General features: G+C 58.0%; 10 protein-coding genes across 10 annotated transcripts; 5 read left to right on the forward strand and 5 right to left on the reverse strand.

The window, feature by feature from the left end:
- Nucleotides 1-750: 750 nt before the first annotated feature.
- EX895_003017 (uncharacterized protein) lies at nucleotides 751-3,288 on the reverse strand (the record flags this gene model as incomplete). The annotated part of the gene is made up of 1 exon (XM_029883615.1): nucleotides 751-3,288. The coding sequence occupies one exon, from the start codon at nucleotides 3,286-3,288 to the stop codon at nucleotides 751-753; it is 2,538 nt and encodes an 845-aa protein (XP_029739906.1).
- Nucleotides 3,289-4,033: 745 nt separating this feature from the next.
- EX895_003018 (uncharacterized protein) lies at nucleotides 4,034-7,168 on the reverse strand (the record flags this gene model as incomplete). The annotated part of the gene is made up of 1 exon (XM_029883616.1): nucleotides 4,034-7,168. The coding sequence occupies one exon, from the start codon at nucleotides 7,166-7,168 to the stop codon at nucleotides 4,034-4,036; it is 3,135 nt and encodes a 1,044-aa protein (XP_029739907.1).
- A 1,015-nt stretch (nucleotides 7,169-8,183) lies between these two features.
- Nucleotides 8,184-10,310, forward strand: EX895_003019 (uncharacterized protein; the record flags this gene model as incomplete). Its single annotated transcript, XM_029883617.1, has 1 exon — nucleotides 8,184-10,310. One exon carries the CDS (start codon nucleotides 8,184-8,186, stop codon nucleotides 10,308-10,310), a length of 2,127 nt encoding a protein of 708 aa, XP_029739908.1.
- A 1,070-nt stretch (nucleotides 10,311-11,380) lies between these two features.
- On the forward strand, nucleotides 11,381-12,688 carry EX895_003020 (uncharacterized protein; the record flags this gene model as incomplete). The annotated part of the gene is made up of 1 exon (XM_029883618.1): nucleotides 11,381-12,688. The coding sequence occupies one exon, from the start codon at nucleotides 11,381-11,383 to the stop codon at nucleotides 12,686-12,688; it is 1,308 nt and encodes a 435-aa protein (XP_029739909.1).
- A 785-nt stretch (nucleotides 12,689-13,473) lies between these two features.
- On the forward strand, nucleotides 13,474-13,878 carry EX895_003021 (uncharacterized protein; the record flags this gene model as incomplete). Its single annotated transcript, XM_029883619.1, has 2 exons — nucleotides 13,474-13,674; nucleotides 13,774-13,878. 2 exons carry the CDS (start codon nucleotides 13,474-13,476, stop codon nucleotides 13,876-13,878), a joined length of 306 nt encoding a protein of 101 aa, XP_029739910.1.
- Nucleotides 13,879-13,949: 71 nt separating this feature from the next.
- On the reverse strand, nucleotides 13,950-15,089 carry EX895_003022 (uncharacterized protein; the record flags this gene model as incomplete). Its single annotated transcript, XM_029883620.1, has 1 exon — nucleotides 13,950-15,089. One exon carries the CDS (start codon nucleotides 15,087-15,089, stop codon nucleotides 13,950-13,952), a length of 1,140 nt encoding a protein of 379 aa, XP_029739911.1.
- Nucleotides 15,090-15,708: 619 nt separating this feature from the next.
- Nucleotides 15,709-16,332, forward strand: EX895_003023 (uncharacterized protein; the record flags this gene model as incomplete). Its single annotated transcript, XM_029883621.1, has 1 exon — nucleotides 15,709-16,332. The coding sequence occupies one exon, from the start codon at nucleotides 15,709-15,711 to the stop codon at nucleotides 16,330-16,332; it is 624 nt and encodes a 207-aa protein (XP_029739912.1).
- Nucleotides 16,333-16,451: 119 nt separating this feature from the next.
- On the reverse strand, nucleotides 16,452-20,858 carry EX895_003024 (uncharacterized protein; the record flags this gene model as incomplete). The annotated part of the gene is made up of 1 exon (XM_029883622.1): nucleotides 16,452-20,858. One exon carries the CDS (start codon nucleotides 20,856-20,858, stop codon nucleotides 16,452-16,454), a length of 4,407 nt encoding a protein of 1,468 aa, XP_029739913.1.
- A 547-nt stretch (nucleotides 20,859-21,405) lies between these two features.
- On the reverse strand, nucleotides 21,406-23,124 carry EX895_003025 (uncharacterized protein; the record flags this gene model as incomplete). The annotated part of the gene is made up of 1 exon (XM_029883623.1): nucleotides 21,406-23,124. The coding sequence occupies one exon, from the start codon at nucleotides 23,122-23,124 to the stop codon at nucleotides 21,406-21,408; it is 1,719 nt and encodes a 572-aa protein (XP_029739914.1).
- Nucleotides 23,125-23,986: 862 nt separating this feature from the next.
- On the forward strand, nucleotides 23,987-24,764 carry EX895_003026 (uncharacterized protein; the record flags this gene model as incomplete). Its single annotated transcript, XM_029883624.1, has 2 exons — nucleotides 23,987-24,378; nucleotides 24,452-24,764. 2 exons carry the CDS (start codon nucleotides 23,987-23,989, stop codon nucleotides 24,762-24,764), a joined length of 705 nt encoding a protein of 234 aa, XP_029739915.1.
- Nucleotides 24,765-24,812: the final 48 nt, after the last annotated feature.

Genomic DNA, 24,812 nt, shown 5'->3' on the forward strand with positions numbered 1-24,812 from the left:
TCTTGTATTGAGGGGTTATCTCGGGTTCGAATCTGCAGGTGTTGCAATACTTTCTGACTGTTCTAATTTGGAGAGACAAAATCGCAAGACGAGGCAGGGACGAAAAGTTGGCTTGGCCGACGCATCTAGGCTCTAGGTCAAGTATGCTAAATGACTTTTCCCTTTCCTCTCTCTTCCCTTCCCTCTGGTGGTGGCGTATTGTGTACGAAAATTTCGATCCTGGTAAGATCTTCCGCGACACACACACACCGCCACGACTGACAACTCACCCGTTCGAGTTAGAGCCAGAACAAGAAACCGTCTCCAACACTCTCCACAGTGTGCGCCTCAGTGGATAGCAGCGCTGCAATTCCAGGACTGCGAAGCCTGCTAGAGAGTCGCACTGCGTAAGTTCACTTATATTTTTGCCTCTCTTTTTTTGCCTCCCTTTTGGGGCTCCTTTTTTTTGGGCATTTTTGTTTCTTCTCAATTTCTATCTTTCCATCTTCTCGACGCACTCCGCTGGGTCAACGCAGGGAACAAGCCGAACGTCGGCCGCGATGGAGCCAGGCCGCCCAGTCCCCACAGCGGTCCTGTGTGTACAGGAAAGTGAAGCGTAAGTGCGAGGCCGCTCACACGCCGCTACATCTGCGACCCACCCCGCTGCGTCTGCCCTTCCGACGCCGTTCGCACACACAAGCCACACTGCGCACACTCAACCTTGGCGGCAACTCTGAAGCAACTCTGAACGTTGCATTTCCGCCTCGTTCCCTACGTAGACGACGCAATCGCCGCCGCCAGCATGTCCTCCTTCTGCCCCATACTCGCGTCATACAGCGGCGATCCCGTCACTCCCCCACCCGCAGCAGCAGCAAGATCCGAACTACCCAGATGCGTGTACCTCGAATCCGCGCTGCCGATCGATGGCAGGGCATTGCTCGACGGCGACTTGGTCACCGCGCCTCCCGCGCTACCCGCCGATGACGACGACGACGACGACGATGAGAGCTTGCCAATGTACCAACTGGGCACCCAACCCCTCGCATGCCCCTCGCGCTCCTGCACACAGTACGACCAGTGGTTGTACCGCTTGAACACGCGCAGCCGCTCGTCCTTGCGCAGATCCAGATCGCCTTCGGCACTCTGGTAGTCCATCAGCATGATCCCCGGCGTGCTGGTGCTCGTGATGAGCGCAGGCGGGATCGAAGCACGCTTGGCATCCATCTGGGCACCACTCGCCAACACGGTGGGCGTGCTCGGATTCGAAATGGTGCTAGGCCCGGTTCGCATGTGCGACGGCGAGACCGCCTCGGCTTCCACAATGCTGCTCAGCGGTCGACTGGTCTCCAACAAACAGCCGGCGGGCACCCAGCCAGAAGCATGCTCGGCACGGTAGTTGGAGTAGGTGATCCCACTGTCCTCACTCGAGCTCGCCTCGCTGGCTGGAACGCTGTACACCACGTCACCGGCACCGTCGCGCTTGGCATCTCGCTGCACAATCCACCACCCCTTTGCCTTGTTGATGACGACAAAGGTGTCGCCTACATTGACGTCGAACTCGTCGTCGCGCTCTGGCATGTACGGGTAGATGGCGACAGCGTATGTCCTCGTTACCTTGTTGCGCTCGGGCAAATCGGCAGCAGGTCCTACTTCGACCGGATTCGACACATTGGTCACAAGCGCTCCCGGCGGCGGCGTGCCAGCAATGACGCGACGTCGATCGGCCCGCGGCGCCGAGCGCTTCTTGGTAGGAGAGCCCCCGCCTTTCTCACGCTCTTGCAGCTTGGAAGCTGCTTTCGCCTCGGCAATCGCAATGGGCGACTTGACATCGCGGATGTGGCGGAGCATAAACACGGGACTTTGCTCGTTCTCCTTGAGCTTCTGAAAGAGCAGCAGGGGCTTCTCATCGTAGCTGAGACATCGCTCCGTCTTGCCGTAGCAGATGAAGAGCGCATACTTGCGCCAGTCGTCGTTGATCTTGTACTTTTTCAGCGCTGCGGGCAATACCTTGTAGCACGGATCGTCGAGCGTGACGCGGAACGACTTGTAAGGGTTGCTGTCAGAGGAGCCAGTATTGGCGGCTGCAGAAGTAGCGACCGAAGTTGACGAGCCTGAAGCTGGCGCCACCGCCGACTTGGGACTGGGCTCGGTCAAAGCAATTGCCGAGGCGTCTTTGCGAGCGTCTCGTTCGAGTGTGGTGCTGGCTGCTGAGCTGGCTGAAATTGCGCTGCCGGCACCAGTGTTTGCAAACGGAGATGTGCTTGAAGACAAAGCGGTGGCTGCGCCTAGTGAGCCTGCGCGAGGTCGAGAGGGGCCTGGTGCATCTGGTTGAGCAAGCGAGTTTTGGTGTGCAAGTCGACGTGTAGGGCTGACCATGGAGGTGGAACCGGCACTGAGAGGCTGCTGTTGCTGTTGCTGCGAAGGAAGCTGATGCGAAAAGCCAGGCTGCGATCCGAGCGAGGTAGGCGTGGCCGAGTGTGTAGACTGCGTCGGCGAAAGGTCACCTGCTGCGGCTGCGTTAGAAGGGTTGGCAGCGTACGACTGTGCAGCCGTGGTGGTGGGGGTCATGGGCGAGTTGCCACCAATGCTGTCGGACCTGGCGGAGGTGACGGTGGCGGGCTTGAAGCCGCTCATTGCATGACCAGCAGGGTACGAAAATCCAGTTCGAGTCGGAGAGACGAGACCGGTAAAGTTGCGGGAAGTGGGCGACTCCATGGGCAGGCTCGAGGAGGCAGTAGAAGCGAGGTCGGGATTGGATGCAAAGCCCGACATGGAGCTAGCGCTGCTCTCGGAGGAGTGTTGAGAATGGAGCGAATTGGAGACCAGAGTGATGGGTGTGTCGATCGAGTGCGCCTTGACGCCAACATGTCGTGCTACGGAGGCCATGTCCTGCTGGAAGCGCGCGAGATAGTCGGCGAGTCTCAGGATCTGTGACTCTAGGAGACGGATGCGATCGTCTCGCTGGCGGAGCGCACTGGCCATGTGGGCGGTGGTGAGCGAATTGGTCGCCTGCTCTTGCGCTTCGACTGCTTTAGGAACCCAGTCGCCTTCCTGAATTGGGATGCCGAACTGCTGCTTGAGACGATAGATGGCCGAGAGGAGCGCGAGACGCTGACCGATCGTGACAACGCCGATATCCTTGAGAGCTTCCTCGTCGAGGAGGATGAGCACATCGCCCGAGATGCCGTTGGTCTTGAAGTCTCTGGCATACTTAGAAAGACCGACAGTAGTGAGCCAGTCGACGACCTGCTGTTCCGACCACTTGCTGACATGGATCGTCGGCGACGACGTTGGGCTGTGTGAGGTCATGTTGGCCGAGATTACTGTGCATGCAAGCTAGCGCCTGTTCCGTGTAGAGTTGGCGGCAGCAAGACAATCGGAGATCGCTACTGAGAAGAATTCAACAAGATTGACCAGCGAGAGCGAGCGCGGGCTCCATCTTGTCGGCGATCTGAAGGTCGAGCGAAATGGGGACAGATGGAGGATGAGCCACGTCACGATACGAAGCAATAGGGATTGCAAGCAGCTATTATATTGTCAGCCGGGCTCTGAAATGGAAGGAACGAGAGTGCTGACTGAGCCGCGAGACGGTGAGAAGGAGGTGCCGATGAGGATGAGATGATGATGAGCGGATGAAAGGTTGGGGGGCATGCGAAATCCAAAATGCAGTCTCCACCCAGCACAAGCCAAGTCAGATCCAGCTAAGCTGCTGCACCCTGAATTCTGCTCGCTTGCTGTCTGCGCGGTTTCGCGTTCACATTGATCCGGCACACTCAGCAACCCGGGCCATCTTCCTTTCAGTTTCCACACGCGTCTGTTGGTGCTTGAAAATTGCCTTCCTCTTGGGTAAGGAGGACTTATGTCAGAATTGAGCTGCTTCCAGCTGCCTTTCTGCGACGAACAAACACACACACACACGCGCGCGCCCAAGGAGCCAAGACGGCCAAGACACACTCATACTGTATGCACACAAGTGCACGCGACCAGCAACGTCGACTTTTGAAGAAAAAAATGTTAATGGTAGTAGCAAGACCAAGCTAGCGGGCAGCTTCGTTCAAGATTCTACGTTCAAGATTCTAGGGTCTACTTGCCCCAGTAGGCTCGAGCCTGGAGCGCCAACGGTGGGACGTCGACGCAGTTCCAACAGCGTCTCGTTGATGTACGAGGACAAAATATCGTTCTGGGACGAGTGGTGCATCAGGTCCTCTTCCACTCCTTCCACTGCATCCAACAGCCGCGTAGCTGCTTCCACCGCCCAAACCGCCGTGGTCTCGTAGTCCTCGTCCTCACCGTCCAACATGGAATCGCCGTCGACTTCATTGCCGTGGCTGTTGCCATTGCCATTGGCCGTATTCGCATCGCCAGTCTCGACACGCCGGCCACGGTCCGAAGATCCAAAATTGGCGGGCAGCGGCAGTCCAAACTTTTCATCGCCTTGTCCTCGAACCGCTGCTGCGTCCTCGGCGTCCTCGGTCTCGTTGCTCCTCTTCGATCCTGCTTTCTGCAACAACGACGCCGCCCTCCTCGTCAGCATGCGTAGGATCAAGATCGACGTAAACGCCGGGCCTTGGGGTGAAAGATTGTCATCGTTGCCCGCCGTGGGCGTGCGCGTCACATCCAATACGTACGAGCCCGGGTTGTCCACCGTTCCGGTCGACGGCGCCGCATTTGAGGTGGCAACATGGCCATTGGCGGTCCCGTTTGCTGGTGCTGTCTTGCCCAGCGTGAAGGCAGTTTCGACGCCATCCGAGTCGCGCTTGCCGCGCAACACGCGTCCACCGTGCGACGCCTTGGTGGTGACTAGCCGCGCCGCTTCACCAGTGTGCGTAGCTCCCGACACCACGCGCAAGTCCTCGTCCACAACAATATCGGCACGTTTACTTGGCTTGAACGGACCACTGCCAGACTCGTCAGACTTGATGTGTGTTAGCACGTGCGCCACCAGTGTTCGCTTCTGCTCTGCCTCGGTCGATGACGTGCTAGAGCTCTTGACGTCGTAGTTGCATCGCCTCCATCGGCAGTGTCCATCCGAAGCGTATTCTGCGTGCAGCTTGGCATGGCTTCGCTGCGACTCGAGCGTGTTGGTGTGTGGGGCAGGGCACGTTGACCAATAGCAGCGGAACGGCTCGAGCGTGTCGATATCTCGATCCTTGACGCTGATGCCGCGGATGACGAATCTTTGCGGTTGGCCCTCCTTGCCTTGCACCACCATCGCCGACGCTGCTGGGAACACCTGGCCTACGGCACGGATCAGCTCGGCAGCGGGCTGCAGTGGCACACCGTCGCTCTGCTGACCAAACTCTTCCTTGTAGGCTGTCCAGAACTCCATCTGAGTGACCTCCTTGGTCGCGTCGCGTTGGAAGACCATTTTCATCCATGCAATGCCGCGCTCGGGCTCCTTGAGGCCGAGCAGGCTCTTGCGTTCTTGCGGCGTGAGCTTTTTGCGTTTGGCTCGTTCTTCGGGCGTTTCGTTGGCGATCCGCATCAGAAGATCGCGTCGCCTGCGCATCGTCTCGATGTGGCGATTGGGTACACTGGACAACCAAGCTGAGGGCACTTTAAGTGGGATCAGACGCTCCCACATGGTTCGGCCCAATTGCAGATTGCGCAAGAGCAGGCGGACGAGCGCGTTCGTTTTGGCAGTAGCTCGGGTGGCCACTGCTGAAGCTGTATGTGAGTTGGCGGTCCCATGCTTTCGAGGCTCGGAGTCGAACGGTGCAGCAATCTTGATTGCGTTGTTGCCGATGCAGACTAGCTGGTAGAGCAGGTCGAGGACAGCATCAAGCAGCTCCGTGTCTTGGGTCAAGGGCAGCAACTCGACGCAGCGCTGCAAAAGTCCGGGTGAGTGTTGTCCGTGAGGAAGCGTGACCTCGATGAAGGCGACTTCGTTGCGCTCTATGGCCGCCATGGTGGAGAGGCAGCGCAACGAGCCCAGGAGGAAGGCGCGGTCGTTGGACTTCAGCGCAAGGCTGATCAGCGTCGCAAAGATGTCGTCGGCAGCAGAAGGGCCATCGACTTTGACTGGCACCGTGTCTTTCCCACTGGCGGCAGCGAGCGCTGTCGAAATCGGGGTGGGGGGCACGGTCGCTGCTCGTCTTGTCAAGGAAACCTTGGACGCCAGCGTTTCGAAGATGTCCAGAAAGTAGAGACGCAGCTCTGCCACGCCTTCCACCTCAAGCCAGCCATCGGCAGGTTGCGACTCGCAGTCTTCGTGGTCGAGAGTAGGCTGCGCGTACATTTGGACTGCGGTGGCAGGAAGACGGAGAATATTGCGGATCAAGCCGAAGATTCCCTTGATGGAGGCCAAGCTGCGCGCGTTGGAGCTGTTCATGGCGAGGTTACGAAGAGACAGAGCGGCTTCGAGCGCTCTGCGCATAAGGACAGCGTGTGATGCATCGAACGATGGATTGAAAGCTGTGGGCTGGACCGGTATCGGTGGAGGGCGCTTGACGAGAGTGCTAGCATAGGTCGAGATACCCTGGTGACCTCCGTCGCCTGGAGCGCCGATGCCGACGTCGGGAGCTTCGAGGTTCTGCTCGAAGTAAGAAGCAGCCCACTTGGAAGGGTGCTCGCCAGTGAGAGCGGCGTGGATCCTGTACACGTAGGAAAGCAACACATCGGCGAGACCAGGAACGCTGTCGAGGGTGAATTCGCGGGCAGCCTGGTCGCGATGGTTGGAGGTGAGCTGCACCAGACGTGAGAGAGCCCAGTCGATCTGCGAGGGGAGGCCGGACTTGAGTGAGAGAAGAATACGGTTACTGGGACCAGGTAGCAAGTAAGGAGCTTCGAAGCCATCGCCGACCATTTTGAGACGCTTGAAGGGCGCATCAGCGTCACCAGACAAGTGCGGCAAGCGCGTCGAGCTGCCACGATGCTGGAGGATGGAAGACGGTGTATGTGGCTTGCTCGACGAGATCTGTGGACGAGCTGAAGGCATTGACGGTGCGTGCATGTGGCGAGCATGCGAGGGCAGCGCTGCGATCGGTCTCGAGTGATTAGGAAATTGCTGATTTGGTGGTGGGAAGCCGGAGTGGTGCTGAGGATGCTGCGTGTACGGTAGCATGGGGAGGCCTTGGCCTGATTGAGCGTGAGGCGGAACGTAGGGCAGATTCTGACTGCGGATGACGCTTGGGCTAGCTGCACCGTAAGCGGCGCCTGCAGGCGATGCGTGCTGTGGATACGACGACATGAGATGGGAGCTTGATGCGAGGGGCGGGAGATGAAACGTAGGATCCAAGTCCTAAACACGGACTGTCGGCAGATCGAGGACGGCTGAAAGGTGGACCGACCTGGATGAGGCGCTGGTGCAGTGTTCAATGTAATCGCTGGCAATCAGGCTCCGAGACCTACGGGAACACCGTTCGTAGTTGGGCAGAAACGGACGAGGAGATGGGCCAAGAGTCCAAAGCGGAACGGCCTTGTCGATGTGTGCTGCGCCGAAGGATTGTCACGCTCAGTCAAGCTCGTGCGAGACAAAGTCCAAGCCAGGTGTCAGTGCGGCAGCTCCGAGGCGATGGGGAAATTCCTAACTCGGAGGGAACCTACTGATCCGCACGCTGTTGGGTGTTGCGATGCAAACTGAGCACAGCGACACGGTGTCTACCGAACAGAACAGCAACAGCGGATGCGTGTCCGAGGTGGGTCGAGGAAGCGCGAGAGCCGAAAGGGGTGTGACGACGGAGAGAGAAAGAAAGGAGGAGACAGATGAAGAGAAAGCGGATGTTTCAATTGTCGAGATGCGAAATGCTTCTTTCTGTTCGGCTCGAGAGACGCGCACCTTTGGAATTGCCTGCCTGGCTGCCTGTGTGTGCTGCTTCGATAAATCTTCCGGTTCTTCCACTCTCGTGTCGTGTCTTTCAACGCCCGTTTCGGCAGCGCGATTGCAGGCAAGCAGAAGCCTCGATGTAACATTGTAGGACATTTTTGTTTTCTGGTTTTGTTTTTTTCCTTGAGGCCAGGGTCCTGCATGAGCTGCAAGCAACTGAGCAGCAGCGCCTTCGTATTCGACTCTCTTTGATCTTGACTTCCATCCTCTTTTCGAACGGCTGATTCGAAAGCATCGCCCTTCCCAAGCGACTTTCTTCACGAGCGTCCTGGGGTTGATCGCTCACAAAGGCACGCGATGCGGTGAACGAGCCCAAATCTAGCTCCGCTGACGAGGGGTCTAGTGGCAGCCCATCCGGACAAGCAAAGTTCAGCACACGATGCAGCATCAGCAAGTCTGTCCTGACTGTGGATCGTCTGGTACAGTCTTATATGTCGCCGAAATCGGTCAAACAGTCTGCTCCAACTGCGCCACCGTCTCGCACGACCTTCAGATCTACGAGCCCACAAATGTACACGAAGTAGCGTATGCATTAGGTGCTCCACAGGCACATCGAGCCTCTTCCTCATATCCTCTCCTACCAGCTGGCCCCGCTGGACGTTTTTGGTCCAACGATCGCGAGCATCACCGTCGCTTGAATGATCTGCAACGCAAGCCCGAAGTCGACGCTCGCATCCAGGGCACTCTCAACACCCTTGGATATCCTGGTCTCTTTGATCAAGTCGAATTCTTGTTCAGGCGTGCCCGCGACGAGTCCTGGAGGAGGCCGGCACTGCCATCGTCTGCCGTCGACGAGGCGCATGTACAGGCCGACCCATCTTTGGGATCCCTCCCAGCCAGCTTTCTAGCTCCTCGGGTCAAATGGGGAAATGGCTCGCTGCTTCTCGCCACTGCCTGCTGCTACGCCGTCTTGAGACGTGAAGGCGCTTGCATCGACCTCACCACCGTCGCAAACGCGGCGCAGCTGCCCCTTCCTAAAGTACGGACGGCTTTTCGGCGGCTACATGTTTTGGTAAAAGGTGCGGTCCGAGACATCAAACTTGCCAATCCAGACACCTTCGTGCGTCGCATCGTCGCATTCTTCTACTTTCATCTGGTCCACAGGAGCACATCCGCTCTCGCCCCTGCCCTTGTCAAGTTCCTTAAGCCATTCCAACATGCTCTGCCAAGCGCAACCACCCTCACGGATGTTGACACCGCGCGGTTTCTTCACAACACGCCATTCGAGGCGGTCGAAAACACAGCGCTCGATCTGTGCGCCTTCTGGTGGCCCACTCGGACCAGTTCTCCGTCCAGTTCGGCTCAGCTGGCCGCATTTGCAATTGTTGTCTTTGCTCTCGAGGCCCACACCAAGGCGCCGGCGCCCATGCTCGAAATCTTTCGCTATACCCACGCTGCCCTTGAGTTTGACCTCGACCTCCTTCGGTCTTGCCTTGGCCGTGCACTCCCCATTGGCACCGAGCTCATCTTGAACAAGACTGCCGTCGACTACTATAGAGAGCTGTGTGTGGCTTTGAAGGCGCAGGCCGCCAAGATCCCCTGGCTTTCGGAGGTGGCGCCCATCTCCAAGAAGTCCGCCTCCAAGAAGCGACATGCCAAGCAGGCTCCAAATGCGGTCACCACCGCCGACGCCAGCTGTGCCGCCTCATTGGAACTGGCTCGCCTCGATGTCATTGTTCACGCTCTCGACATCCTTGACGTGTGGCGCACCATCCCTTCCAAGCACTCTGATGTGCGGTGGTCCGGCTTCAGGCTTGATTCACCGCCGGCCCCACCGTCGTCAGGGGAGGCATTGGCATGTCACGGATCAGCTGACCGAGTCCCCTCCGGGGATGAAGATCCGGACGAGGCAATGGGCAACGACGACTTGGACTGTTTTGTATCCTCCTCGCCGCCCTCCAATGCACTCGCAGAGGGCCAAGAGCCACCGGCAAGAACATCACTTTCGGCTGCTGATGATGAGGTGTGGCCTCGCATCCAACATCGTCTTGAAGCTGTGGGGGCCCTCAAGCAAAAGAACGAACCCGACGAGCATCCTATTGACCTGTTGACCGATGACCAGGTGGACGAAATGCTTTTTGAATCCGACGAGCTCGCAGCGCTCTTTCGTGTCGATAAGGTGGAGCTCGCTGCTTTTGAACGAGCCAAGATCGCTGCAGGGGATTGGCCTATCCAGGCAGATCACCAACGCAACGCAGAGCTCGCTGATTTGGCAAGAGGCCTCGAACAGAAGTCGGCGTCCAGTAGTCGCAAGGTCAAGATTCCGCGTGACGAGCAGATATCGGCGGATGCTGCGCCGGCCAAGGAAGCGAGGACGGACAAGCGTCGCAAAGCGCCGAGCCCGTCTCAGGCCCCGCCATCGTCGCCGTCGTCATCATCCGCCGCTACGAGAAGGCAGTTGCTCTCGACCACACGGTCAAGCAAACGCCCACGAGCGGCAGCAGCCGGGGCAAGAGCAAAGGTCGCTCTCCGCGAACAACAAGAGGAATCCGATTGGAGTAATTGACGAAGATGCCAGCAGAAGCAGCACCTCCTTCCAACTTTTCGCTCACAGCGTACGGATATATACCCCGCGTAGAGCAACGATGAAGTCCTTGCCACGCCAGTTGTGCAAACGCAATTGCAATCGAAGTTGAAACACTTGGCTGCTCTGACCTTTTGTGTGAGCTTGTGTGCACGGTGTCGTCTGACATCAAACACAGAATCAGGCCGCGCTGTAGTAATGCGTTCGTGAGCGTGCGCCTGCCTCCTCAGCGCTGCTTTGTGGCATGTGCACTCAGCAGCACGGGCCATCTGGACGTATAGCGCACATAGGCACATTCGCCTCACAAGCTCGGGAGCACGGGAATCAGCGGACCCACCGCTCGTTCTGCGAACGTTGACGAGCCAGCCTTGAGTGTGGCTGAGTCAGGTGCATGAAAAGCGCTACATGGAGATGAATTCCAACAGTCATTTTCGACGCCTCTTTTGTTCATTGCTTGCGTATTTTCCTTCCTTGTATGTTGTTGGAACTTGTTTGACAGCTCGAGACCCTTGAGCGCCGAAAGCTCCAAAGGTCTCGCTCGTCCTCTTCTCGCCTTGTCAACCGATGCCCAGCGTCCACGAATGAGGGCTCGGCCCCTCTGCCCCTGCGACTCCTCGCTAGGTCTGAGATTTCTTTGCTCTTAGCCACTGCAAGATCGAAAGAGGCTTCAAAGAGCCCTCGAGGAGCGCTATTCAGTGACTAAGCGTGGTCTTGTGTGTCGTGTGCCCAAAAATTCTCCTTTGCATGATCTCGTGTCACTCGCTCGAGCCGAATCGAGAGCCTCTAGAGCATTTTCTTGTTCGGACAATGGCAGCTACACTGCTGGATCGCTGTGCAAGACGCCGCCGGCCCCGTCAGTGGATGGCTCAGTTTCTGTCCGCACACCACAAAGTGCGCCGAGTTGGAAAGTATAAGTACCTGCAGCAGGTTGCGGAGGCCCCTCAACACCAGTTCGTCTCGCAACTCTCTCTGTCTTCACCACCTCGCTCACGTCCCAACGACCACTGTCAAGCAGCCTACAGACTAACGACCAAGCGACCACTGTTTTCAACATGACTCCCAGCGCCCCCAAAGATCTGCCCACGGCCACGTCGACCACGTACAAGCCGGGCGAGGAGAAGATGCACGCACTCACCTTTCACGGCGCCCAGGACGTTCGTCTGACCGAAGTGCCCAAACCCACGATCACGGACCCCACGGACATCGTTATTCGCAACACGGGCGTCACGGTCTGCGGCAGCGACCTGCACCTTTACCACAACAAGATCCCCGACATCAAGCCGGGCGACATTCTCGGCCACGAAGGCGTCGGCATAGTCGACCAGGTCGGAGCCCAGATCACGCGCTTCCAACCGGGCGACCGCGTCGTGGCTGCGTTTTCGATCGCGTGCGGAACCTGCAAGTACTGCAAGGACCGCAAGTTCACCATGTGCGACCGCACCAACAAGAGCGGAAAGATGGAACAGCTGTACGGCCAGAAGCTCGGGGGCATCCTGGGCTACTCGCACCTGCTTGGTGGATATGCGGGTACGCAGGCGGAATACTTCCGCATGCCTTTTGGCGATGTCAACTGCTTCCACATTCCCGCCGAGGTGCCCGATGAGAAGGCGCTGCTCATGGCCGACGTGACACTCACCGCCTACCACTCGGTCGTCGACATATCGTTCCAGAAGGGCGAAACCGCCGCCGTCTGGGGCGCCGGCCCCATCGGCCAGCTCATCGCCCAGTGGCTCACTAAGGGCTTTGGCGCGAAAAAAGTCATCCTCATCGACCACGTCGCTGCGCGTCTCCAGTGGGCCAAGGAGCACCTCGACATCGAGACGATCAACTTTGACCAGACGCCCGACGTGGTCGACGAGATCCTCAAGAAAATCCCCGGTGGCGTGGATGTCTCGTTTGACGCAGCGGGTTTCCGGTACGCCAAGTCGCTCAAGCACAGGGCGATGCAGGCGGCGGGCCTCGAGACGGACACGCCTGAGACGCTGAACGAGGCGATCAAGGCAACGCGCAAGTTTGGTCGTATTTCTGTGATCGCCGACTACGTGGGCGAGTGCAGCGGCTTCCTCATCGGCGCACTGATGGAGAAGGGCATTATGCTGAAGGGCAACGGTCAGGCTCCCGTGCAGGCCTACATGGACGACGTGTTCAAGCAGTACATCGTACCTGGCAAGTTTGACCCCTCGCTGATCCTCACCCACCGCTTCAAGCTCGAGGATGTCCCCAAGGCGTACAAGTCGTTTGACGAGAAGCGGGTTGATGAGCACAACGGCATCCCCTTCATCAAGGCGTTTATCGAGACCAAGGCGTCTAAGCCCAGGGCGGCGGGCACCCCCGAGCTGGGCCCCGTTCCGGGTTTCTGAGGTATCTCCCTGACCAAAACCCGGTCGAACTGTTCTGTTCTGTTCTTTTCGGTGGTGTTCCGGCCCTTCCCAGCATTGCGCGTCCACTCGTTGTCGGCAACTTTTCGTCCCCTCGCGTTCCTGACCTCTCTGATTCAATCAAGTGATTTCTCTCCCTCCGCCTCCGGTTTCCACGTTTAGTCGCGGTGAGGCACTTAGGAACTCGGAAGGTTTGCCGTGTGGTGGGAATGCATCGAGCATCGCGAGCGGTGAAATCATCATGCCGCTGTTCACAGTTGGCGGCGGTGGAAGTAGGCGTACTGTCTGGCTGACTGAGAGTGCGAGACAAACAGATGTCAAGGCGCGCGTGGGTATGCATGTGTGACAGACAACCCGGCAGGCTGGCATGAAAGGCTAAATTTCAGCGAGCGGGCATGAGACATCGCAACGGCCTGTCGATTTGCGCGCGCGTGGAGGATCACTCATCCTTCGGCAAAATCTAGCATCACATATGACAGATTGCTTCTGGCTCGAGGATTACCACGAGCCTGGTGGAGCGGACCCAAAGGCCTCAGCTCGCCAGATGTGACGTCTTGGCAAGGTTATCTACGAACACAGTCACAGCCACAGTCTCAGTCACACTCACAGCCACGCGCACACGCAACCCTCAGTGCCCTATCACTCTCTCTCGGCCTTGTCATCTGCTCCATATAAACCGCCCCTCCCCTTGAGCCCACCAGCGCTGCTCTCCAAACCCAAACCCACACCAACCACCAACACCTCTTTCTTCTCCGAAGCACGCAACAATGTCGAACGTCCGCACATCCACGGGCCCGCAGCAGGAAGTGGCAGGCACGCTGCCCAACAACTACTCGCTCGGCGGCGGCAACATGAAGGCGGACTACAAGGTGCCGCTCAACGCCGTGCCCAATCCGGAGGCGGGTCGCGACGACGTCAACACGGGCGGTCGCGGTGGCGATGTCCTGCGCACCGAAACTCAGGCTCATGTAAGTTGTAGCGTTCTTCTTCTCACGGATGTCGGAGGTTGATGATTCGTGAGTATAGGGCTGACTGGAGTTGGATTGCTTTTGATTGCATTGTTGTAGGATATCGACTTGCCTGCGAACAAGCCACACATGCACGCGGGTGCTAATGAGTCGCATAAGCAGGTGCACTCGTCCCAGTCGGGTCCGGACAAGCCTCGTGTATAAATCTTTCGTTTGAAGAATGCTAGAATCCCAATCATCCTCTCTCTTCTTGCCGCCGCGCCTTCGTTGATGCTTTACAACCTCCAGCGCTTGCCCACCTCCAATCCATCCTCCAGCGCCCTCCCCACTGTCGACTGCGCCTCCACCTGAGCAGAATCTCCCTTCACCGCAGCCTCGCCCACAGCCAGGCCTCTCCCCTCGCGATCCACCTCCATGAAGTTCGGCCTCAAGCGAGTGATACTTACATAGCCGTTCATGATGGCCCACACATCCGTACCCTCCTGCAGAGCCTTGGGCCCGAGCAACGACCCCATGTTCGGCGCAAAGTGGAGCACATTGACCGGCTGTGGCGCGGTCGGAGGCTGCGGCGCAGGCGGCGCAGGATACGTCGCCGTCGTTTCGGCGGCAAACAGCGGGCCGTAGCGGTTCTCCCAGATCCGCGTCCACACCACCTCTGGCTTCTCGATAGTCTCGCACAGCGGGACATTGATGCTGTAGCAGCCGACGTCGGGTTCCTTGTCCCAGTTGGCGTAGAGGCGCTGAATGAGCGACGCGGCGAGCGTGTTGGCGGATGCGGCGACTCGACGTAGGTGGGCGGGCTCGAGCCCGGGACCGCGGGCCTTGGAGCGATCGGCAAACGTGGGCGGGTTGGCGGTGAAGTGCCCGAACGAGACAGCGACGCTTCGGACACCTGCGAGCGACGCGGCCATGGCTGCACCGAGTGTACCCGAGGAGAGGGCGAATGCCGTTCCCGTGTTTCGGCCAAAGTTGGGGCCCGAGACTACGAGGTCGAAGGGTGTAGTGGCGCTAGCGGGTGCTTCGCGTTGCGCAGCCGTCTCGCCGAAGAAGGCGTTCTGGTTGAACAGGCCCGAGTTGGATGCGGTGGTGGGCGACCCGTCGATGAGCACCCATTCGGCGATTTCCCCGCGCTCGCGGTTGATGGGTCTTCGCGTCGCCGACCAGGACTCCGGTGTGGCTGCGTGCTTGCCGTCGAAGTTGTCCTTGATCGGGTAGTAGTACCAGTAGGCGACGGGCCCCTGGAGCGAGAACTGCATCGATCCCCAAGACTTTTGAAAGGATGGTAACACGACACTCACCTCCCACCCAAGGGCGGTCAGTTCTTCATACAGCCCCAGCACGTGAGGAGAAGAGGTCGAGGGCGGACCATCGTCGTTGACGAGCAGCACTTTGGGGGCTGGCTTGGAGGTAGACATATTGCGCGAGGTTATCGGCGGTGGCGTATTCAGAGAAACAGCGTGGGTGTGGGTGTCTGATAGTTGGTTGTCTAGGTAGATGCCGGCAGAGTGGTGGCTCTGTTGATGCTGGCGGTATAAAAGCAGCGAGACGAGGAGAACGAGGAGGGAAGTAAAGAGTGTATGCAGCGATGGAGTGTGCAGCATCAACGATTCGAGTCAAGCGCAGTTCGTTGGTGGAAGGGAACCAAGCCAACAAACAGACGAAACTGTAGCAGAATTCACCCGGTTCTGGTCTGTGCTTCCTCGGTCATTCGGAATTGCCGTTGACCGATCCGGTTAATTTTTTTGAATGTTGTGAGATCTTAATTTGCAACAAAAGTGGAGGTTCGATTTAAAATGGGCAAGCAGCTCCGCATCGTCGTTCGTTCGTTCATCCTCGCCAGACCAGCATCGTCGCTGCTGCCCATCATCGCATCCCCCGCTAGGTCTTCACTCGCACTGCAGCAAGGCAAAAGCTTTGCACGTAGTCCAAAACCCGCGCCCTTACGCTTCCACTCCACTGTCAGCCATCTCTGCCCCAACCGAATACGAACTGCAACCTCTTCATCGAGGTCTGCTCCTACCCGAACCGCACACCATGGCCCCAAGCACCCTCTCACACGGGCATACGCCCATCCACCCGCGCGCGCCCACCGCCAACCTGGTCTCCGTCAAGGTGCTCGTCAGCCTTATCGGGCAAGTTGCCATCTGCGGTGGGTTCCAGATGTGGGCCTTCTACTACGTCCGCCGACAGGACTGGTACACGCCGCCCGTAATTGATCCGGATGCGGAACTAAACTCGTCCAACCCGGAGAACTCGGCGGTGTTCCTCATCTCTTCGTTCCAGTACACGATTGGGTGCCTGGTCTATACCACGGGCTATCCGTACCGCAAGAACCCGATCACCAACGTGTGGCTCATGGCGAGCGTCACCCTCCTCCTCCTCTTTTCGCTGTACGCCCTGTTTACGCCGTCCGGCTTCGTCGCGGATCTGCTCGGGTTGGTGCCCTTCCCGCGCTCGTTTCACATCGTCCTCTCCATCGCCGTCGTCATCAACTCCCTCCTCAGCTTTCTCTTCGAAAGCGTCATGGCCAAATACGTTGTTCAACTTGTCAAAGTGCTTCAACGTCTCTCGAGGCGGTCTCGCCGCTCCAAGCGCAAACACGGCGCCAAGACGTACAAGGCCGTCGAACGCAGCATGCAACACGACGGCGACGCCTGAATTCCCAACCTTCTCTCCCGCATCTGTACTTGTATCTCACTCCCTCTCTCAAAATTTGCACACGTCCATTGCGATAACACTCTGTGATTGTCATGATCGTTCGAATTGCATCTGCAGCCTTACGGCGGACCCGTCCTGGCCGAAAACACACTCAGCAGCAACGCCGAGAAATCGGCCAGCATAAACTGTCCATCCGACAACGAGCTGCCGATCGAGTACATGAGCAACACGGAGCTAAACTGGATCAGCGACGTCAAGCAGATGTAGCTGAAGCAGTTGAACGACGTCACAAGCGCGGCCCTGCCCTCGGCAATCGTGTCGAGCACGCACGAGATGTCGCCCCTGTTCGACGTGAACGGCGCAGCCACCGACGCCTCCGCCTCGGACAATGAGATGCCGATATCCGCCGCCTTCAACGCGCCGCAGTCGTTGGCACCATCGCCGCAGAAGCCGACACAGTAGTTGAGCGCCTGCAGCCTCTCGACCAGCTCGTGCTTCTCGTCTGGCGACATGCGCGCAAAGATGGTCCCTTTGATCAGCATGCGCCTCACCGTCTCGATCGGTGCAAAGTCGATCATCCACCTAAACACATCGCCCGTCAACGCCAGCTGGTAGTCCTGGAAGTCAAACTCCTCCAAGTCCAATACATGTGGATCCACCTCGCGCGGCTGCAGGTTGTACGCATCCAGCTTGATGCGGTCGTCGTCGACGCTCGACCAGTCCACCACCGCCCGCGGACTCCGCTGATCGCCCTCGACAAAGGTCGGCATAAACACGTGCGCCGACTGCCCCACCATCCCGCACTCCCTCGCCACGCTGATCGCAGTACGTGGGTTGTCGCCCGTCACCATCTTTGTCACGATGTTGGCGTTCCTCAGCACCTCGATCGCGGGCGCACTCCCTTCCTTGAGCTTGTTCTCGAAGATGATCAGCCCCAGGAACCGCAATCCGCTCTCGGCCTGCTCTCGACGCATGCGTTGCGCCTTGATCCAGCTCATGCCCGCCATCGACTTGCCCGCGCATGCAATGACGCGGTAGCCGTGTTTGGTGTAATACGACAGCAGATCGTCGTAGTCCGCAGGGAACGTCTCCTTGTCGCAGATGTCCGCCATCACCTCGGGCGCGCCCTTGACAAACACCTCCATCGACTGCGACTTGAGACGCTTGACGATCACCGACATGCGGCGGAGCGAAGAGACAAACTCGAAGGTGCGCAGCACGCCCAGCTCCAAAAAGTGAGCGTGGCGCCCAGACTTGATGGCATCTTCCACCTCGAAAGCTTGGCCACCGGGAGGACGCACGACGGTCTGCACCAGCGCGGGAGGTCGCTCCGTGAGCTTCGACTTGCCGTTCTTGGCGGTTCCCGTTTTTGTCGTCGCTTTGGCGGATCGGTCCTTGCCCTCGTCGAGCGTCCAGCCGGTGTACTCGAACATCTTGACATCGAGCGGGTCGCCGATCACCTCGCCGTCGACCACCTTCAACGAGTGACAGGTGGCCAACGCGTACAGAAGAGGCATCTTGCGCGCATCCGCATCGTTCTTGCTTCCCGCACCAACAGGCATTTCGTCGACGGTCTCGTGCAGCTCGCTAAACCGGCCCGCCTTGAGATCGATCGTGCGCGTGCCGAGCACGTCCAGACCCTCGGCAGTGAGTGTACCCGTCTTGTCAAAGCAAAACACATCCACTTTTCCTCCGATGATGACGCGATTGGGCGAGATACAAAAGATGCCCTCCTTGCGCAGACGGTTGATGGCAAACGAGATACCGATAGACATCGTGGCAGGCAAAGCGGGGGGCACGACCACCGTGATCAGATCGAGCGCACGAATGACGATGATGTGCCAGGCAATGCCGATCTTGACAAAATTGACGGCGGCAAACGTAAAGCCGATACCGGCGATCATGGCGAGGAAGCCAATGAAGCGGAACGAGTCTCGATAGAACTTGAAGCCCATCGGTTTGGGGAACAGCATGCTGCGCACCAGAGCACCTTTGGTCGTGTTGAACCCGGTGCGCACCACCATGGCCTTGGCACCGACCTCGTTCTTATCCGTCGAGCCGCTTCCGCGAATACGAATGATGCGCGTGCCTGAAAAGAGGAAATGCTTGGCAAGGTCGGCGGTGACTTCGGTGCCTGCTGTATGGAGGCCGACCATGCTTGGTGTGGTGAGCGGGACCTTGCTGACAGGAACACTCTCGCCTGTGAGCATGCTCTCGTTGACGATGGCATCGCCGCTGAGCAAGACACTGTCCGCCGGGAAGAGGAGCAAACCCGGCTCAGCCACATCGTAGACATCACCAGGCACCAAGTCGTTGGAATCGAGCACCTGCCAATTACCCTCGCGCAGCACGCGCACGTCGCATGAGAAGCGACTCATCTCGCGCATGCGGTTGACCGTCTGTCGCGTCTCGACGAGCGTGGTAAAGATCGAGACAAGCGAGATGACTGCAATGCAAAAAGCATAGTAGTAGTAGTTGTCGAACGACCACAGGATGATTGAGACAATCTGAAACATGTAAAAGGGGTGCAGGACTTCGTCGACCAGAAGCTGCCACGTGGATTTGGCCTGGATCTCGATGGCGTTCTTGCCGAAGATGGTGGTGCGGTCCTTTTCTGCATCCCAGCTGATACCGTTGTTGATGGCGCCGAGTGAGGTCCAGAGCGGATCACGCCAGTCCTTGACCATACGAAGACGGCCCGTAGGCGGGTGCAGTGCGTAGCGAGTGTAGCGATAGTCGAAAAAGGTGAGGTCCATGAGCTGCTCTGTTTGCACACCCGAAAGCATAGGAAGGCCGCCAGTTGCAGGCACCTCGCTGCCGTTGCTAGTGCCATTGCCAGTACCATTTGCAGCACTACCGCCATTGATGATACTGCTCCTGGCAGAGGCGGACTTGGAAGGCGCATTGCTCTTGCTGACCAGCTCGGGAGGCAAGTTGATGGTCGGCATAGATTGCGCCTCGGCCTGGGTGGAAGGTGGCTCGCGGGACGAGTGCGGGAAGACAGTTGCAAGGGGACGGGCAAAAGGAATCGTCGTAGTCCTTTCCTTGTGAAGATCACCCCACTGGTTCTCGATCATGATGAACTCGGCCTTTTCGAACTCGACCTCCTTGCAGACGTACTTGAGTCGGAAACGAGGCAGCCATCGTCCCAAGAGGTAGACAATGCCGAGGGAGAGGCAGCAGACGATCGAGTAGATGATTTGGTTTCCGACGAGCGTCTTGTAGCCGGTGAAACGGATGAGCGTGTCCTCCTCTGTGAGATAGACCTGCTGTCTGCTCTTGGATGACTTGTCGAGGAAGCTCATCTCCTCTTTGGCCTGTGCAGTGGCGGCACTTGTCGCTTGGGTGCGGAGGTGCGAGTTGGACCTGAGATCACCCTCGGAGCGACCGAATCCGGACGCCTCTCCTTCTTCCAGATCGCGACCAGCAAGCTCGGCATCCAGCTCATCCTCTGGTGGATGGTCGGTGGAGTAGCGAGTGTCGCCAAAAACAGGGTCGATTGCGCCACTCAGTGTACCAAAGGCGGAGGGAAGGATACCGTTGCGGTTGGAGGCGTCGTCATCCGAGGAGTGATAGGAGTCGTCGTCTTCGTCTTGCTCGTCGTCGAAGCCGTAGTCATCATCGCTCCAACCTCTGCTGTTGTCGTAATCGTCCTCGTCGTCATCATCATCACGACCTGCATCGGATCTGCCAGCTCGAGAGGAGATCGCAGAGCCAGAGGAGCGTCTTCGAGAGAGAAGAGGTCGGGAGAAAGAATGGCGGCTGCGAGCATCATCGTTGTCGTCGTCGCCGCGATCACCACGGATAGAAGCAAGAATGGAGCCAAGCATGCCCTTAGGCTGACTGGTCCCAGTAAGATCAGCGTCTTCCGGGACACGCTTTCTGCGGCCAAAGTGATATGTGCTACCGCTGCGCTGGCTTGCTGGCTTACGACGACCAGCCACCGAATCTGGCGAGACGCTGCGTTCGCTCGATACAGTGATGGCTTCGCTCTGTGCGGAAGCGCTAGAAAGCTTGCGCGTGCGACGAGGCGAGCGACCTTCCATCGAGATGCGGCGACGCGAGCTGCGTGAGGTGCGACGACCAAGTTCTGGCCTGGCCATCTCGTGACGCATACTGCTGACCGAACTGGGCACCGCACCGGCACCGGGTCCATCAAAGATGCTGCCACCCTCGTCGTAGCTGCCGACTTGACTGTCTCGTCGGCGTCGTCGACCACCGATTTGGACGGCACCGTCTCCGTCAGCACCATTGCTGGCATCGATCTCGGCCTGGCGCTGGGACTGAGCCCATTCTATCGCCTCTCGTGCTTCCTGGTCGTCAAAGTAAGGCGAGGAGGCGAAAGCAGCGAGATCGGCCTCTTCGACGTGCTGGGACTCCTGAACAGCTTCAACAACGACGTTCTTCTTGGCTGGCAGCTGGAAGGGAGCCTGATACTCGTCGGCAGCCACCTCGAAATGCTGCTTGGATTTGGAGGAGCCTTGTGGGCCGCCGCCGCTGCGACGGGAGCGATCTGGCTCCGTCATCGCGGTGGTGATAAGGGGGATCGACTCAGCACCCCGGAAGCAAGTCCGACGATGAGGTGTCTGTGATGTTTGATGCTGTGGTTGAGGTGCGAGGCTGAGCGAGATAAGGTGAGGGTGGGGAAGAGGAGCGTGCAAATCAAGAAGCCATTTTTTGGAATCGGCGTCTCCGTGCTCTCGATCCCACGCTCTCCATTGCGTCGCGAATTCCAAAGAGCGCTGCCGCACTGTGACGGAAGAGAGACAAATTGCAGCAAAAACCTCTCAAGAAGAATGAAGCAGGCGTTTGGCCAGTCAAAACCCACCTCCACCCATTTTCGACGCACCCTCACGATACAACGACGATTTCAAGTTGAACAACGCAGCGGAACCCTCCATTACAAGTCGGCCTCACCGATGTGAATGCCATGTCCTGGCTACAGATGGTGACGATCGCTCGCACGCTGTTACAAGGGCATGTCAGGCGAGGAACAACACGGTGAGAATAAATTGATAGCAAAAGACGGTGACGATTAGAATAGATCGCAGTAGCATACAGAGAAAAAAAGTCTCAGTCCCAGATCCAGCTGATGAACCGAAGCCAAGTCCTTCTACCCTTCAGAGCCTGTTCGGCCTCCTGCTCCCTCTCTGCCTGCTCTGCTCGCTCCTTGGCCTGCTCAATTGCTTCGCGCAGCGGCAATTCCTCCAACTTGACCCACTTGGTCTTCTTGATCCACTTCCATCCCAAGAAGAAGACAATGACGAGCGGAATGTCGAGGTAGCTTGAAACAAAGCTGTTAGCGTCCCACCTTCCAGTGGTGAACACGCTAAAGCCTCCGGTGAAGAGGATGACGATGCACATGACCAGCGCAACATAGCTCGAGTAGAGCGTCCAGCCGTTGTTCCACGGCAGCTCCGAGGCCGGGATGCCCTGGCGTCTCAAAGCTGTCTTGAGGCGGATGTGGTTGAACAACACGGTGGACCACGAGACGAGTACACCTGCCGCGGTCAGACTGACAAACCAGTAGAAGACGGTCAGGGCACCCGAGGAGAGCGACATGAAGGCCAGGAACATGAAAGCCGTGAAGAAGATCGTGCAGTAGATCGGGATGCCCCACGAGGTGGTGGTGAGGAAGAAACGAGGTGCCTGTCGCTTCAAGGCAAGACCGTACAGCACTCGGGTCCCGGCTAGCAGAGCCTGGTTGGAACTGCTCCAGGCGCTCGTGATAACGACGGCATTGATAACCGAGCCGACGGCGGAGTAGCCTGCTGTGGAGACGGCGATGACGAAGGGCGATTGGGCGGCGGTTCCTGATTCGTCGTCAAGTCGAGGATCGTCCGAAGAAACCAGCATTCCAACAACGAGCACCGCTAGGAGATAGAAGAGGACGATTCGAAGGAACACGCGCTTGCAAGCTCGTGGAATTGTTCGGCCCGGGTTCCTGGTTTCAGCAGCGGCCATGGCGAGGGATTCAACTCCAGCGAAGCTGAAAACGGCGTTGATCATACAGCTCCAGAAGCCAAGGAAGCGTCCCCAAGCACCGGTTCCGATGTATTCGACGAACGGCCCAGGCGTATCCCAGTATCGGAATCCAATTCGCTCGACACCAGGAATGCCGCCCAGGTTAACGACCAGGCCGAAGATGATCAGGAAGACGATCGTAAGAAGCTTGAGGGATGCAAAGGCGAATTCGACCTCGCCGTAGGCGCGAACGAACACAATGCCAATAGTGAACGTGAGGAGGATGAAGACCACGATCCAAAGCGACGAGTTGATATCGGTCCAGAACTGGAACAACACGCAGATGGCCGAAATCTCGGATGGGATGGAAAGCACGTTTCCATACACCAAGTTCCAACCCACGGCGAAACCCCACGCGGGGTCAATGAGGTAGTCGGCATGGCGAACAAAGGAGCCAGTCACGGGTAGAAGTGCCGAGACCTCACCGAGCGCAAACTGCACCGCACATACAATGGCTCCCACGACCGCGTAGCCGAGGAGCGCACCGAGCGGACCACCAGTCTGGATCGACCCGCCGAGCGACAGGAAGAGACCCGTGCCGATGGAGCCAGCCAGCGCGATCATCGACAGATGACGCTGCTCCAGGCCCTGCTTGAGGTGAGCACGCTCGGTAGCGGTGACGCCGCCTTCGACATGTTCGTGCTCGGCGGTAGTGTGGATGACCTTGTCCACCGATGCGCCATCTTCCTCGGATCGCAGCTTGTTGTTGTGCGTTGCCTCCATAGATGGACGCGAGCCACTCGCAGCAACTTCTTGAGGAGACGACATGGTCGGACAAGGATGTGGTCAGGAAGGAAGGAGGGGGAAATGCACCTTTTAGCACCTAATCGAGCTACTGTGCGAACCAGTCGATAACACTCAGGAACCGCTGTTTCATGCTCGCAATAGATAAGGTGAGTGAGTTTAGCTCGCTTTAGCACGCGGATGCAGGCAAAACTTTCTCTCCAGCTTCCAGCTTCCAGGAACAGACCCAGCCCATCGAGTCCAAACCGCACAATTTCGGACCTGGCAGAGCCCGAAGCGCTGGCCGGGGCGACCCTGCAATCTGGTTGGCTCTTCTCGTCTCTTCAAGCACCTCGACATTGCGAACCGAAATGGCGTTATTCTGGAAGCACACAACTGCAGCCGCAGCGGCGGCAGGGATTTTTTTTTTTCCGCAAAGAAAACATGCGTTCCCGCGGTTCGTTCCGCAAAAATAAAACAAAACAACTCAAATCAAATCTCATGGTTCATTTCGGCGCGACTTATTTGCCCAAGTCGTGGTACGAGGGTAAATGCCGGCGTAACATGAACAGAAGAAAGAAGGTCCGCGGGAAGCCGAGACTACGTGTACGTGCGGGGGAGCTGGGCCTGTGTGTGGGGGAATGTCCGTCTCTGGGCATGACGTGTAGCTTTTGATGACTCGGTGCTGAGCAGCGACGTTTGGCTGCGAGCAAGTCGGGTTGGGCATCGTCGACGCATTCGAGTCATACGTTAGGTGCAAGCGTCTGAATAGTGGCGACTTTGGACTTGCTACTTAGCAGCCGGGTTTGTGGTCATCACATCAATAAAGTCACCCGAACACGTCTGTCCTTCACCTCCAACCATCACCAACCTCTCAAACACCTTACGACCTATCATCCACAGCACAATGAGCACCCCATCTCCCGCCAAGTGGGCGTTCCACGACCCGACCTCAACCTCATCCTACAGTGTCACGCCTTCTTCCACCAACTCTTACACGATCAGCATCGCCTCCGGTAAGCGCACGGACTGGTGGACGTCGGCCCCGCACTCGGTGCCTGAGTCCTCGGCACACCGCACCTCGGGTCCGCTCGTGTACCAGACCCTGCATATCGACCCACGAGAGAACTGGAAGCTGTCTGGCACCGTGCAGCAGGCGGGCAGCGAGCGGTATCAACAGTCGACACTGTTCATCCGTCGCGCACCTCCTTCCGGCCCGTCGTCTTCGGTGGAGGACAGTGAGGGCCAGACGTGGTTGAAGGCCGGGATCGAGAACGAGGGCGGACGGAAGTACGTCGGGTACGTATTCCACCACTCAACATCGATAGCGAAGAGGATTTGAACTAACACTTCTTTTCGATTTGCTATACAGTGTGGTCGCAACCAGCCCTTATTCGGATTGGAACGTCTCCCCCCTCCCATCGCGCTCTCCTTCGAGCGTCTACCTTGAGATCGAGAAGACCGGCCCGGACGTGCACGTCTACTACACTCTACCCTCCTCTTCCCAAGAGGCGGAAGAACGGCTGCTGTTGCGCGAAAAGAAGGGTTTCGCTCCACTGGGGGGAGAAGAGAAGGAAGAGTGGTGGATCGGCGCCATGGTGTGTGGACCGCTGAGCGAGAAGACAGAAGGTCGCGTGGAGGGGTGGACTTTCGAGCTTCTCCCAGCTTCAGCCGGACAACACTAGACTGAGTTCATTATTTTGTACAGAACCAACCAATTAACTTGACGATAC

Source organism: Sporisorium graminicola, chromosome SGRAM_19 (assembly GCF_005498985.1).
Source record: "Sporisorium graminicola strain CBS 10092 chromosome SGRAM_19, whole genome shotgun sequence".
Classification (NCBI taxonomy): Eukaryota; Fungi; Basidiomycota; class Ustilaginomycetes; order Ustilaginales; family Ustilaginaceae; genus Sporisorium; species Sporisorium graminicola.